The sequence below is a fragment of the Phycomyces blakesleeanus genome (genome assembly GCF_001638985.1).
Source record: "Phycomyces blakesleeanus NRRL 1555(-) unplaced genomic scaffold PHYBLscaffold_14, whole genome shotgun sequence".
Taxonomy (NCBI): Eukaryota; Fungi; Mucoromycota; class Mucoromycetes; order Mucorales; family Phycomycetaceae; genus Phycomyces; species Phycomyces blakesleeanus.
The window spans coordinates 235105-249497 of NW_017265147.1; the positions used below are offsets into that span (position 1 = coordinate 235105).

Genomic DNA, 14393 nt, shown 5'->3' on the forward strand with positions numbered 1-14393 from the left:
AAAAACAATCAATATATATTCCTTCAAAACTATCCTCATAGTGTCAGATACCAGTATTTTGCTCCTGTGCTTAACCTATCCAATGTGAGCACACTTACTTGCAAATAAAATACACAGTCCAGTGATTTTCAGTATGACTTGACCTATTGACTTCTTCCTCCATAGAATAGTCCAGAATAAAGCAATACTTTCTAATTCAGTTCTAACTTTTGCACGAATCATGCACTTACTTCTTGCTGATGTTGCCTTGCATATCACACTGTTACAAGTTGACCATATCTGTCATAACTCTGGTCTCATACCCACTGCTATATCATCTATTTCTATTTCTCCCAAGCTGTTGTTGTACACTGAGGCCATTCTCAAGCAAACTGCTCTCACTCAGTCTCTGCTCACTGCGACCCAACATGGTAAACCTTCCCAATTAAGAAAGAGAAAAGAACGTCTTGACTACAAACCAGGACCTAATATACAATCAATGGACCACCAGTCCCACCCTGGGCCTTTTAAATCTGCTCAAACTCCATCCCATCAATCTTGCCCTTAACTCCAACACTCATTAGATTTTTCTCAGCACCAATGTAAATACAAACTGAAGAGAGCTCAGTAGGCAGACGGCTATCCCTCTTCCAGAAGGCATGGTCCAAGTTGACAGACGAATCATGGGTACGCCAGATCATCTAGAATGAGTATTGCATACCCTTCGAACAGCCACCCCACTGACATCCTCCAAAGCACCACTGACAACAACAACACAGACACTGGTACATCAGAATATTGAAGCCAAGATTTACTCCCTTTTTATAAAGTGAGTTATGAAAGAAACAAGTACCACAAGTTTTCATTAGAGGATCTTCAATATCCCCAAGAAAATAGGCGACCTTTGCCCAATCCTAAATTTTTGATCCCTGAACCGCTTCATCCCATACTGACACTTCAAAATAAAATTGATCTATCACGTCTGTGAGATGATACAACGCAACGACTACCTCACGATCATTGATCTGCAGAATGCCTTCCTTCATGTTCTCATCAAGACCTCATCACACCAGTACCTCCAGTTCCATCGGGAAGGTAAGACATATCAATTTCGGGTTCTACCCTTTGGTCTGTCCCTCTCTTTCCTAATATTCACCAAAGTTCTATGACCACTTCTTTGCTGGGGTTGTCGCTGAGGAGTTTGCATACCAGCATACCTTAACAACTTGATTATCATTACTTCCTCACCTGAGAAGGCGCGGCTGCAAACAGAAGCTGTTCTATCAAAACTATGTCTATTAGGGTTCCTGTACAAACCTGCCAAGTCCTACTTGATTCCAACCCAGATTCTCAACCACTTGAGATTCAACATCAACACCACAACCATGCGCCTGTCCTTGCTAAAAAGCAAGAGACCAGACATTTGCAGGGAGGCTGCCATACTGCAACGAAAACAATAGTGCAGTATCTGCCAAAAAAAGGAGCATTCTTTGCAACTATAAAAACAGATTGATTATTAAGTATAATTGATGTATATTTTATATATCTCACAGAGTTAAAGTATTAACTTGGAACAAAGTTAATGAGCTTTCTTCGTTATCTTCTGCTCTTAAACCAATATCTGTTCTATCATCAGTCTCTACCGAAACACTTTTCATATAGGTTTGCTTGAAAACAGATTCAGTGGGCCCAATAGTGTATGGGTACTGAGAATCAATAGCATATTGATGTCTGTTTTTTTTTCACAAAAGTCCTTCAATTTAAGCAAGATTAAAAAGTGGATACAGTCAATACAGTATATATTATCATTATTTTGCATTGAGACATACCTTCGAAATCTCTAAAGGCATTATGTAAATTTCTGCAGTGCTAGTATGTACTTTCATTGAAAGAGCCTTAAGTGCAAGCTCAAACTTGGACACATTGTTTGATGAGCTATTCTGAGAAGCAACGAAGGCATTTGAGCCAACGAAAGTAGACAAATCTGTGGATCTGGACGATTCAGCTGTTGAATTTTCAATCAGCATAATTATTTTGGCTGGTCGACCCCTACAAGCTTTCTAGGGTGCCCCTTCAGAGGTTGCAGCCATATTAGTAGACTATAAATATATATCGTTAATATTGGCGTGAATTTTTTTTGCATAAAATCTATTGTATGTTTTGTTTGTACCTGAATTTCACTGGAAATCTTACCTTCTTTTTGGTCGAGTAAACGCTCTGGTTCTTCTTTATCAAGCTTGTTAAAAAAGCGTCTCTTAAAAGTAGCGCTATTAGTAGACAAGGGCGACATAATAAATAAGTTTTTGAAAGAAAAAGAATAATTTTTTTAAAAGTAAATCAAACTATGGGCAAACCAGTAATTTCAACTCGCGAGTTGATAATACGGTATATGCCCCAATCTCAATCTTTCATATATCTTTGTTCGTGTATGTTTAGATAAATAAACAGATAAATTTGTTCCACTTAACACACTTTGACCACCTCTTTCTCGCCTTGTAGGAAAGGATAATAAAAAGAGCAAAATAAAATATATTTCTTTTATTAATCAATGTATATTGTGAATATATCGAATCTATAAAAATGCACTTCTAGACACGCATTTGTTTTATAAGTTTTAGTTCTCTAAAGTGAAAGAAACACCAATTTTGTGAACATTTTCGTTGAAGCGACCAGTGTCGATGGCAGCACCCATGTTAACCTTAATACCAGGGCGGAGGGCTTGAGTGTAGCTGTGTTGATATTGAATAATTAAGTTAGGCACATTGTGTCCGTAAATCCCCACCAAAAATGAATTGATCAATAAAGAAATAATTAAAATGAAGATAGAACGAAAAATAGCATAAAAATATGTCTTTTTTCTTTCTTGTAATTTAATCGTCCCATCCATTAATCTGTTTATAAACTTACGCAACACTAAGGACACCGGCATTGTTGATCTTTCCTTTGACAAATGTCGTCTTGTCCAATAAGAGCTTGGCGCCGACTTCAAGAGCCACAGGCTTGTTGCTATGAGAATCCCAGGTGGCCTTACCAGAGGCCTCAATGTCACTGTTGACACGGTGGTAGTAAGAAGCAGCATAGTGGGTCAAGTTGTTGGTAGCTTGAACAGAAACGGAATAAACCTTGGTACTGTAGCCAATGGCTGCACTGTAACGGTTGATCTTATTATTTTATTATATTTTTAAAACAAAATTGCCCGAGTCAGTACACCACGTACTCTGATATAACATAAAAACCAGCTATTCCACCTTTTATTTTGGAATTTTTTTTACCTTTCCCTCAAGTACATTGTAGGCGACCTCACCACCAACCAAGAAACCCTTTTGACCAACAACGGAGTTTACGCTAAAGTGGGACTATTGACAAGTAGAGAACTTAAGCACGAGAAGATTTGTTGTACCAATAAATATATATTGCTATTGTAAATTTACCTTGAATACATCAAGAGAGGCGACAGTGTGTACATTAGGCTGCTTGTAAATAGCATTCACTTTTGCAGCTTTTTCCTTGATGGAAGGCAGGAGGGAAGTAGAAAGCTCAAGCTTGAGTCCCTCTAAATAAATCAAACCATCATAAAACTCACTTAAGTATTTATTACCCAGTAATATTTATTTGTATTAATACATATACTTTACTGGCAATATTATTGTCGAGTTCGATCTTTCCGTTGAGATGGTTCGATGAAGTCCAGGCTTCGGTAAAAGTGAGACCGTTGGGCTTGTTGGCATACTTGGTCTCGATGTCACCGACGATGTGGCCGGACTTGTTATCTCTCTGACCATTGACCTTGAAGACCTGAGTAGATAGTAGAGAATAAATTTTTACATGTTTGGTACATAAATATCCCGACATACCACACCATTGATAGCAGTTGTCTTGACTTCAAGCTTTACACCTCCAACTGGATAATCCTTGGAGAGAAGGTCCTTGGCGGATTTGCCGATATCGTTATAAGCAACTATTGATTGATATATAGATACATAAGTAAATCAGCCTTGAAAGACAAAAACAAAATGGTGCACTGTGCGCTGTGCACTATGAATTATGAACTGCATATGTATATATTTACCAGGAACAGACATCTTTGTGTTAAGGAGATACCGAAATCAAAATAAAGGGGGAGGAGGGGGTTAGATATGACCGTTTGAAGGGGTAGCCAAGTGACGACTTGTAGTTTACCTTGTAAGAATAACAAAATAAAATAAAAAATAAAAGAAGGGGGAGGAGTAAAGAAGGACAAGGGACTTTCTGATGTTGTTTATTACACTTTAGGGGTTTTGCGAATGATTCGCGGTGTAACAAACTATAGAATGTGTATAAGCAAAAATGATTTTTTGGCTAAAAAAAGAACATTGGGCGGGTATTGGTTTCTTTTGGCTGTCGTCTGTGTCTCCATTTCACAGAAAAATTATGTGTGCATTTACAGTGCTAGTATAGTCATATATAAAAACCTCCCCAGCCTCACATTGTATACTGGCTTTGGGAACTTCTTCTAAGAAAAAAAAAAGAAAAAAAAAACTACTTTGAAGACAAACTAAAACTTTTTACTGAGATTTCCTTTATTGATTTATTTATTTTTTGATTTATTATGATTCGTTTGTTTATTCTTTACGCTTTATTCTTTACGCTTTATGTTTTATGCTTTACACTCTACACTTTACGCTTTAAGCTAAAGTAGAATAAAAATATCCAAAGATTATGTATGCGAATGTGTATGGATTTAATATTCATGTTCCTCTTCGACCTCCGACTCTCCAAGGGTGTCCATGCCAACCTCTTCGTAATCCTTTTCAAGGGCAGCCAAGTCTTCGCGTGCTTCCGAAAACTCGCCTTCTTCCATGCCCTCACCGACGTACCAGTGCACAAATGCACGCTTAGCGTACATGAGATCAAACTTGTGGTCAAGACGGGCCCATGCCTCCGCAATTGCGGTAGTGTTTCCGAGCATGCAGACTGCACGCTGAACCTCTGCCAGATCACCGCCAGTAACTGCAGTCGGCTTCTGGTTGTTGATGCCAACCTTGAAACCAGTAGGGCACCACTCGACAAACTGGATGGTGCGCTTGGTTTTAATCGATGCAATGGCTGCATTTGTGTCTTTGGGAACAATGTCACCACGATAAAGTAAACAACAGGCCATGTACTTGCCATTACGGGGGTCACACTTGACCATCTGGTTATTTGGCTCAAAGCACGAATAGGTGATCTCGGACACAGACAGCTGTTCGTGGTAGGCCTTGGCAGCCGATATAATAGGAGCATATGTAACCAAAGGGAAGTGGATACGGGGGTAAGGGACCAAGTTGGTCTGGAATTCGGTCAAGTCTACGTTGAGAGAACCATCAAAGCGCAAAGAGGCTGTGATGGACGACACAACCTGGGCAATAAGGCGGTTAAGATTCTGATAAGTGGGACGCTCAATGTCAAGGTTGCGACGACAGATGTCGTAAATGGCCTCATTGTCGACCATAAAGGAACAGTCTGCATGTTCCAGGGTGGTGTGTGTGGTTAGAATGGAGTTGTAAGGTTCGACAACAGCTGTTGACACCTGAGGGGCAGGATAGACGGAAAACTCAAGCTTGGATTTCTTTCCATAGTCAACTGACAGACGTTCCATCAACAGTGCACCAAAGCCAGACCCAGTTCCACCACCAAAAGAATGAAAGACCAGAAAACCCTGCAGACCAGAGCAGTTGTCTGCCAGCTTGCGGATACGATCCAAAACGGTGTCAACAAGCTCTTTACCGACGGTGTAGTGACCACGAGCATAGTTGTTTGCGGCATCCTCCTTGCCGGTGATGAGTTGTTCTATACGTAGCACATGTCAGAACCTTCTTGGTTGATTCCAATCTCAGCAAAAAGCACAGGCTTACCAGGGTGGAAGAGCTGACGATAGGTTCCGGTGCGAACTTCGTCGACCACAGTGGGCTCTAGATCAACAAACACGGTACGTGGAACATGTTTTCCTCCGCTGGTTTCGCTGAAGAATGTCCCAAAGGAGTTGTTGTACAGTTGGCTTTCGTCTGTGATGCGACCGTCTGGGTTGATACCGTGCTCCATGCAGTACTGAAAAAAAAACAGATGTGATGAATTGTCTATACTTCTTTGACATTCTACTTACCAATTCCCAGCAGGCGTTACCGATTTGAATGCCTGCCTATGATATCATCTGAGGGTTAGACGTTGGTTTGGGTAGCAATTGGTATTTCTTTACCTGGCCGACGTGAAGACTGATGATTTCTCTCATAAGAGCTAGTGCTAGTGTTTAGAATGTCCAAGATTAGGGAAGAACGTTGAAAAGAAAAAAGAAAAAAAAAAGACGCGAATAACCGAGGCTAGGGGGGGTTTTATGGTTAAAAAAAAAAAAAAAAAACCAAAAAAAAAACCAAAAATTATAATCAATCGGAGAAGGTGCCCGATTCACGTTTATGATTTCCCTTGACTTTTTAGACACTAATCATGCATTCACAGTCGTTCTCCGACTAGAGCTTAATAAAGAGACCAGGGGAAATTATGATTATGATTATGATTATGATGCAGATAAATATATATATATATATGGAATTTATTTTGGAAGGTGAAAATTGAGGAATATTTGTTATTTAATGCTTGGATTTCTTCTGCTTCTCTATAGCCGCCCGATGTGCGACCTGCTTGTCCTTCATACTTCGCTTTGCCTTCATTACGACGTCGCGTTTGTGTGCAATCATCACATAGTTCTTGTTTCGTGACTTCTCACGGTTGGTTGTGCTGCCTCTGTCCTTGTTACCCTTCTTTGATCCGAATTTCTCGCGGCCCTCGCGGCCCTCCTGAATAGAAGCCATTCTCTCTTCATAATCTTGCTTGGCCTTCTTACGAGGTCCGAGAATAGCAAATTCGTCTACCTGACCTGCACCTTGTACACTAGTAATACAGAAATTCAACCGTCAGTCAATACACTAAAACAGAACTCATACCCCATCATCAATCAAATATTTGTCTACTAACCTCTCTTCAGCTGGTCTCTTCTTGCCCTTGACGATGATCTCAGCTTCATTTGCAACCTTGAGTTCGTTCAATTTGGCAAAATCTGCGGGTGTCAGAATACGTGTGCTTGCCAATCTCATCGCTGCATCTTCCTTTTTCTTCTCCTCTGCACGCCTTGCTGCTGCGTCCTCCTGCATCTTCTTTAACTGTTCCTCAGTAAGAACCTCGCGCTCTTCTGCATCTTCCAGTTTCCGGAGTGCTCTTCTACCAATACGGCGTGTCTTTGGCTGATCGCCCTCGGTCTTTGTGGTGGCTGGCTTCTCGTCTTCATCGTCACTCATAGCGATAGTAACTGGTTCATCGCCATCGCCAACATTGATCCAACCATCTTCGTCACTGTCACTTTCTTCTTCTTCTTCCCATCCTTCCCATCCAGCATTCTCATCTTCTGCAATATCTGCCTCCTCGAGTAACTCAATACCCTGGAAACCTTCGACACCAAGTGAACTAGCAGAACCATACTGAACAGTCTTGATGCTTCCATCCTTCATACGGACAGTAGCAGTCTTGCCACGGTCCTTACGCATGAGCATCTCGGGGTTGATTTCTCTGAAGAGAGCAATCAGGGAGCGTGCTGCCATCATCACACTCTTGTCACGATGGTTCTTATACTGCGTCAAATCCTGGAGAAGAGTGACATCGATAGCCAAAGGCTGACGAGCACAGATTTCACGAATACCGTTGAGACTACAATAGATACATATATAAATACTTGGCCTTGCACTTGCACTTGCACTTGTTCCTTTTTTCATCTTTTTTTTAAAAAATTCTGGAGCCCTTAAATAACAACTTACCCAACAGCCATAACTTCATTTGCTACTCTGTCAGTAACAAAGTTGTTGGCGATGGCTTTCAATACGGTCTCGAGAACATCCGGAGGGACAAGAGGATGACTTGCCTGTGCAGCACTGACAAGGACCATAGTGACATCCTTCTGGGAAGGCTGGAGGTATTTGATCAACATGGGATAGAAACCGAGAATAATAAGCTGGTGAAGACCAATAACACGAGATACAAGGTTCATCTTCATCACACGGATTTCCCATCGATCCTCCTTTGAAGCCAGCTTTGAATGCAACTTCTCCGCAAAACCTGCAATTTCCCTTAGCTTCTGTCTTATTCTTCTTTTTCTTTGTTTTCTCTAGCCGTTATAATAATAGTATTTATAAAAGCTTACCTTGAGCATCGTTCAACAAGTGAAGAGCAGAAAAGTTGAAGACCTCAGACTTTTCTTTTGCCTTACTCTTACGCTTGATCTTCTTCTTGGCAGCATCCATTTTACGGGCCTTGGACTTAGTTTTTTTACTGACTACGTTGGCTTGTTGCATTTTTCTAAGATCAGGCATCTAAGTTAAAGGGTTAAAAAAGAAAAATCAAAGTTTAGTCTTGGTGTACTACACAAAATAGGACTTTACATCTGCCCTATTTTTTGTTTTTTTTTTCTTACCTCTTCGTCGTCGCTCTCTTCTTCTTCATGCTCATCTGAAGTCAAAAAGAATTTGATTGCAGTAACTGCGATCTTTGGTACGGGCGAGAAACAGGCCTCAGCAATAACATTGACAGTCTTTGCATCGTTCCAAACGTTTTTGTTGTACAAATCAATGCAAATATCTATACTCTTCTTTGCTGCAATTGCGTTCTCTTCGCTGTTTCCTGTCTTTGCTGATTCAAGCATGGTGAACATATATGACTGGAGGGTTTTGTTGAGTTTATTGTTTTTCGCCTTTGCATTCGAGGTCTTGATATCTGTGACAATGTGGGTGTAGAGTTGTTCACGCAAGTGTTTATCCTTGCATTTGAAGAGAGTGAAAAAGAGGGGGAGCAGACGAGTGTTATCGATAACACCTCTGTGACGCATGAGAATCAAAGCCTGGACAAGTGTCTTGCGGACTTCGGGATGGAGCACCATGCAGTGCTCCTTGAGGATATCAACAATCTGCTCAGGAAAACCGGCAGTTTCTTTAGGGTAGCATTGGAGAACGTGGCTCATGAACATGACGAGATCTGAGAGTTCCTTTGCTTCCTCATCTGGCTTAAGGCAAAAGATGGCCAGAGAGGACTGGAAATGTCGGTACTGTTGGAGAAACTCGGCTTCATAGGACTTGGGATCACGCTTGATCAAGTTTTGAAGTTGAGGAAGATGAGTTGGCAACAATGCCTCTCTGTTGCGCTTGCCCATGATGTAGTCGAAGGTAGTTAATCGATCTTGACTTTTTTTTTACTCACCTTCTTTTTATGGACTCAATCAAGCCACTAAAACTTAGACCGTCACATAAATGGCCCTGATATTTGATTTGCCATTTTTTTTTTCATTTTTTTTGTGATTCAGGGCAGATTTTAACCAATTTTTTTTAAAAATGGTAATTTTTAGGTGAACCAAAACTGAAACTTTCTTTTACAAGATCGCAATTTTCAAAGACAAATGTAAACCGCTCTTTAGAAGTACTCAATCAAAACTTTAATACGTTTTAAACATATTTCATTGCCCAATGATTTTTCTTTATGATTGGGTACCCTATTTGTATAGTATTTCTTTTTTGGAAGACTAAGTTTAAAACATTCTATAACGCTCTCTAATATATCTCTTACTATGATTGCTCTTGTCTGTCATACCAACTATTTAATATTCTGAAAGAGACTAAAAGGTCTTGAAGGATTCTTGTTCATTATAAATTAGAGACCTTGGTGAAACCTTGTAAAACATTTCGAGGAGTTTAAATTATCCGTATAAGGAAATCTGGGTGTGAAAAACACGAATGTTTGATAAATTTTCTCAAAAGTTTGTCAAACTTGAAAGAAATTTTTCAAACATTGTAAAACATAATAGACCAATCATGTTGTATTAATTCTTTGTTGCTAAACGCACGAATACATTAAGCTTGAAAATATTAATAGTTGTAATTTTAACGTATGCATGTAAGAATATAACCATCCCTTCAGTATACTTTTCTCTACTTATTTTTTTCATTATTTTTTTAATAAAGTTAGTATTAATATTTTTGTTCTAACATAATACCGAGAAAAAAATGACTATTATTTAATAAAAGTTAACGAATCTCTCATTAGCTTGATTATATGAAGCAGCATTCGTGAGCTTAGTACTACTCCTTTTCCGACAGGCAATGATTACCAAATGTATACTATGTTTGAGACATGATATTCCGACAAAAAATGTTTGATAGAAATCCATATTTGGTAACTCGACGCCTAAATGTCTCTTATCGTCTCACCAAGGTCCCTATTATTTTACCTGCTGATAATAATGAATGCTTTGATATCTCTATATCTTTCTTTCTTTCTATTTGTTACATTTAAATCACCGGTTCACATTAACGTATTTTTAGACGGGGTTTTTTTTTCAAACAAGTATCCAGTTGTTGATGGTTTGAGCCGTAGTGTATTTTATTTGCATGCCTTTTTTGGACTAAGCATTTCAATTATGTTTTATGTTTCATGCTGTCAAATCTACACCGACACTCTGGAGTGCATTTACAGCCCAGACAGGATACTTGCTTTGGTCTCCAAAGTAACCGGCAAAGAATTGTTTTATCCATGCTGGGAATTCATCTCGCTTGATAGCCTCTTGCATCTCTCGCATTAAGCGTAACTGGAAAGCTACATTGTGAATAGAAACCAAGTGGCAACCAACGGTATCTTTTGTTGTGACTAACAATTGAATGTATGATCTTGTGTAGTTTTTGCATGTTGAGCAATCACAACCTTCTTCAATGGGTCCAAAGTTGGAACTGTGTTTTCCAGATTTGAGAGCAACAGTTCCTTTCATGGTCAGAGCATTTCCGAATCGCTAAACATTCACACAAAGCACTTTTAAGTATTTATTTTTGAAATATATATATACCTCCTTTTGTACCAAACTTACAGCAGTTCTTGTAGGAAATACACAATCGAACATATCCACACCTAATGCTGTACAGACCACAAGATCCTCGGCATATCTATAAAATGTTATATATAGTTCAGTACCCCTCTTCTTTTTGTTGTTGTTCCCATTATGTTTGATGTAATTGTGTATTCTTACCCAACACCCATACAGTAAATAGGTTTATTTTTAGGAAGCAGATCTGTACATAAAGAAACACTAGCCAATGTGCATATAAAATTTAGGAACTTGTATTTGCTTGAAATGAGATCCCAGACAAAATTTGTAGAACTTACATGCGCCAGAATTGATCTTTTTCTTCACCACCGCTCAGACCACCTACAGCATAGCCAGGTGTGTTGCGTTTTACCATTTCATCTACACACTTCTTTCGCAATTCGGGGTCCAGACCACCTTGGATGATAGCAAACAAGTTCTGATCATCCTGACGTTTGTGAGATGCAATGCAACGATCGAGCCAGCGGACAGATCTCCACATGGCTTCCTCTACACGAGGACCAGTAGTAAGGGATGAAATGACATCGTCAAGCTGCATCATTATATCAGCTCCAATAGAGTTCTGGAGCGACATGGAATGCTCGGGTGTAAGCATCATTAATGAACCGTCGTGGGGAGAAGCGAATTGAACACCTTCCTGTGTACATTGATGTTATATATTAGACATCTAATTATTAAATATATTATATATATACCTCGGTAATCTCTGCAAGTTTCAAAAGAGACACCATTTGGAATCCTCCGCTATCCTAATATAAAATATAAGAAAAACATAGTGATAAGTCAATTTATCCTGTATAGAAAAAACACAAAATAATAATTACGGTCAGGAGGTTGCCATTCCACTTTTGGAATGCATGTGATCCACCAGCTTCGTCCAAGATCTCCTGTCCTGGTTTTAATCCCTTGAAAGATAACAATTGAATGTAAGAAGCTGTTGTAATGGTAATCATAGAGTCGTCTTACAAGATGATAAGTATTGTTGAGCATGATCTGACAGTTCATGTCCTTGACCTGCTGAGGTGTCATTCCTTTAAGAGTTCCCTGAGTTCCTACGGGCATGAATACTGGAGTATTGACTGGACCATGAGGAAGAGTGAGAATCGAAGCTCGACCTTTGGTTGTCGAGCATCTAGCATAGGTTTCAAAGGTCAGGGCACTCTTCATGACAGGCAGAGTAACACTCTTTTTAAAGACGGGGCGGATAAGAGAAGTCACGGTAAGAGTTGGTGGTTTTGATAAAAGTTATTTTTTATGGCGTAGAAAAATTCACCAAGAATTAAATAATATATGTATATATGATAAAAACTGTCAAAAATAATAATAAAATTAAAAATAAAAAAAAATAAAAATAAAAATAATAAAATTGATTCAGTCAAATATTTATATATATATATTTGATATAATACAATCTTGTAGACACCGCACACATTTAAGCCAATAGGGTACATCATTACAAGAAAGTTGCGACTTTTTGGTTAATTATTTGAAGAATCATAGGCATAGAAGCAACAGCCAAGGAAAGGTGCGTCAGTCAAACACTAATAAATGACTTGATCAAACTTAAAAGCTAATTTATTGAAATATAATGCAAATAATATGGCCAGTGACTTTAATTTTTTAAGAGTAAAGTAAAAGAAGTAAAAGAAGAAATGCTCTAATCAGTAAATTTATTTAAAAGTAAATGGTCCCATCCTTTAGCAAAATTGTTTATATATTAAAAAAAAATATAGAGAATTCTTTTAGTTCAACAAGAGTTTCATTCAAAAAAAAATATCACTGAACATTGTGAGAACTTATTGCCAATCCAACTTTTACTTGAATTTAGTAAACAAATTATAATTCCAAAACTAATTTTAGAGTTGTAGGTTGGATTAAAGGATATTCTATATCGGTTAGTTTGTACATTTTGTTACTGGTTGTAAATCTACAAGTAGAGATTGTGTAAATTCCAATGTGTATGATTAATTCAATTGACAAGCAATCTCGATGCGTAAGTTTGGGGTTCAGATTAGGTTTGGACCTTCTGTTCCTGATCCTCTTTTTTTTTTAAAAAAAATAAAACCCAGTCACTAAATTACAATGCGACAGTCACATTTTTTTTGCTAGTTGGCCGACCCTTTTTTGGGCCTACCGAGACATTTTATCTTACTCTTCTTTCTCAAACTTCACATTATGGTATGCTAATTGTCTCATTATCAAGATCAAATGTCTTAATACTAAATAAAATTAACTATACAGGGTAAAGCAAAAAAGACAAGAAAGTTCGCCGAAGTTAAGCGCATCATCAGCACTAAAGATTCCAGACTGTAAGGCTTTCTTGTTTCTTTTTATTTGTTTTTTTTTTGTTTTTTAAATTGATTTAATCTTTATTGAATTGTCTCCTATATGTATTTATATATTTTTATCTTGCACAGGAAGGAAAACAAGGAAAAGCTGAAGAAGAAGGAAGAAGAAAAGGAAAAGGCTGTTGTTCGCCAATTGTAAGTTTTATAGATCATACTCATGAGCAAGACGATCTTAGTATAGACGTGTGTGTGTGTGTGTATGTGTACTGGTGGCTAAAACTATACTGCTTTACATATAGACCCCAGGTTGCCTCTTCTATGTTTTTTCAATACAACGCAGCCCTCGGCCCCCCTTACCATGTATTGGTCGATACTAACTTTATCAACTTTTCTATTCAAAACAAACTGGAGTTGGTAAAGTCAATGATGGATTGTCTCTATGCAAAGTGTAAGTAGGGACTTAAATGTATAGAATGGGGAGCACTGCAAGGAATATTTTGGGTTTCCTTTTATTAAGTTTCCTGTTATTATATATTTTAGCCATTCCATGCATTACCGATTGTGTTATGGCAGAATTGGAGAAGCTGGGCCCCAAGTACCGCATTGCATTAAAGTAAGGCTTTAAAACAGTTGACGGGCTATTGAGAGTAGAAAACTTACATATTTAAAATAATAATAATTTCCTTTTAATATAGGATTGCTCGTGATCCTCGTTTCGAGCGACTCCCATGTTCGCACAAGGGTACCTATGCTGATGACTGTCTGGTTCAACGTATCATGCAACACAGATGCTATATTGTAGCTACCTGTGATCGTGATTTGAAGCGTCGTATCCGTAAGGTTCCTGGTATTCCCATCATGTACATCTCCAGCCGAAAATACGTTATTGAAAGACTTCCTGAGCTTGGTACAAATGCCTTTTAGACGCTTTGGTTTTGTTCTTTCTTTATCTTTCTCTCTTTCTCTCTCTGTACATAGATATCTCATAATCTTAAACATTGTAAAAGTTTACTTTCTCCCATGCTCATTCTTTTTTTTTGCATTTTTTTTGGAAAAAAATATGCTCTCCACCTTTATTTTTCTTTACTTGGTATCTATACCAATAAACATGTATGAGCTCAACAAAACAAAGTACAAACATATATATATATATATATCGTTACATAGAGTTTGATATCGATACGTACAAGATCATAAAACAA

The 14393-nt window shown here is 38.3% G+C and overlaps 8 protein-coding genes across 8 annotated transcripts; 3 read left to right on the top strand and 5 right to left on the bottom strand.

Moving 5' to 3' along the window:
- Positions 1 to 220: 220 nt before the first annotated feature.
- Positions 221 to 547, top strand: PHYBLDRAFT_146885 (hypothetical protein; the record flags this gene model as incomplete). The annotated part of the gene is made up of 1 exon (XM_018431744.1): positions 221 to 547. The coding sequence occupies one exon, from the start codon at positions 221 to 223 to the stop codon at positions 545 to 547; it is 327 nt and encodes a 108-aa protein (XP_018289946.1).
- Positions 548 to 968: 421 nt separating this feature from the next.
- On the top strand, positions 969 to 1439 carry PHYBLDRAFT_146886 (hypothetical protein; the record flags this gene model as incomplete). Its single annotated transcript, XM_018431745.1, has 2 exons — positions 969 to 1074; positions 1177 to 1439. 2 exons carry the CDS (start codon positions 969 to 971, stop codon positions 1437 to 1439), a joined length of 369 nt encoding a protein of 122 aa, XP_018289947.1.
- Positions 1440 to 1526: 87 nt separating this feature from the next.
- PHYBLDRAFT_146887 (hypothetical protein) lies at positions 1527 to 2269 on the bottom strand (the record flags this gene model as incomplete). Its single annotated transcript, XM_018431746.1, has 3 exons — positions 1527 to 1685; positions 1809 to 1984; positions 2173 to 2269. 3 exons carry the CDS (start codon positions 2267 to 2269, stop codon positions 1527 to 1529), a joined length of 432 nt encoding a protein of 143 aa, XP_018289948.1.
- A 220-nt stretch (positions 2270 to 2489) lies between these two features.
- Positions 2490 to 4175, bottom strand: PHYBLDRAFT_134389 (hypothetical protein). The gene is made up of 8 exons (XM_018429641.1): positions 4159 to 4175; positions 4049 to 4061; positions 3834 to 3937; positions 3615 to 3774; positions 3411 to 3532; positions 3252 to 3335; positions 2887 to 3140; positions 2490 to 2708 (listed from the first exon to the last, which is right to left on the bottom strand). The coding sequence occupies exons 2-8, from the start codon at positions 4059 to 4061 to the stop codon at positions 2594 to 2596; spliced, it is 852 nt and encodes a 283-aa protein (XP_018289949.1). The 5' UTR covers positions 4159 to 4175; the 3' UTR covers positions 2490 to 2593.
- Positions 4176 to 4519: 344 nt separating this feature from the next.
- PHYBLDRAFT_134392 (hypothetical protein) lies at positions 4520 to 6272 on the bottom strand. Its single transcript, XM_018429642.1, has 4 exons — positions 6194 to 6272; positions 6101 to 6136; positions 5853 to 6045; positions 4520 to 5787 (listed from the first exon to the last, which is right to left on the bottom strand). Exons 1-4 carry the CDS (start codon positions 6224 to 6226, stop codon positions 4700 to 4702), a joined length of 1350 nt encoding a protein of 449 aa, XP_018289950.1. The 5' UTR covers positions 6227 to 6272; the 3' UTR covers positions 4520 to 4699.
- Positions 6273 to 6593: 321 nt separating this feature from the next.
- On the bottom strand, positions 6594 to 9184 carry PHYBLDRAFT_97053 (hypothetical protein; the record flags this gene model as incomplete). The annotated part of the gene is made up of 6 exons (XM_018443997.1): positions 6594 to 6863; positions 6963 to 7093; positions 7214 to 7692; positions 7800 to 8097; positions 8183 to 8337; positions 8421 to 9184. Coding segments are annotated over 6 exons (2097 nt in total), but the record flags the coding sequence as incomplete, so codon positions are not given.
- A 1272-nt stretch (positions 9185 to 10456) lies between these two features.
- On the bottom strand, positions 10457 to 12070 carry PHYBLDRAFT_23575 (hypothetical protein; the record flags this gene model as incomplete). The annotated part of the gene is made up of 7 exons (XM_018439811.1): positions 10457 to 10810; positions 10886 to 10961; positions 11045 to 11104; positions 11182 to 11540; positions 11599 to 11652; positions 11728 to 11808; positions 11870 to 12070. The coding sequence occupies 7 exons, from the start codon at positions 12068 to 12070 to the stop codon at positions 10457 to 10459; spliced, it is 1185 nt and encodes a 394-aa protein (XP_018289952.1).
- Positions 12071 to 13078: 1008 nt separating this feature from the next.
- PHYBLDRAFT_57688 (hypothetical protein) lies at positions 13079 to 14115 on the top strand (the record flags this gene model as incomplete). Its single annotated transcript, XM_018440245.1, has 6 exons — positions 13079 to 13081; positions 13145 to 13212; positions 13321 to 13386; positions 13491 to 13639; positions 13732 to 13804; positions 13887 to 14115. 6 exons carry the CDS (start codon positions 13079 to 13081, stop codon positions 14113 to 14115), a joined length of 588 nt encoding a protein of 195 aa, XP_018289953.1.
- Between the last annotated feature and the right edge of the window lie 278 nt (positions 14116 to 14393).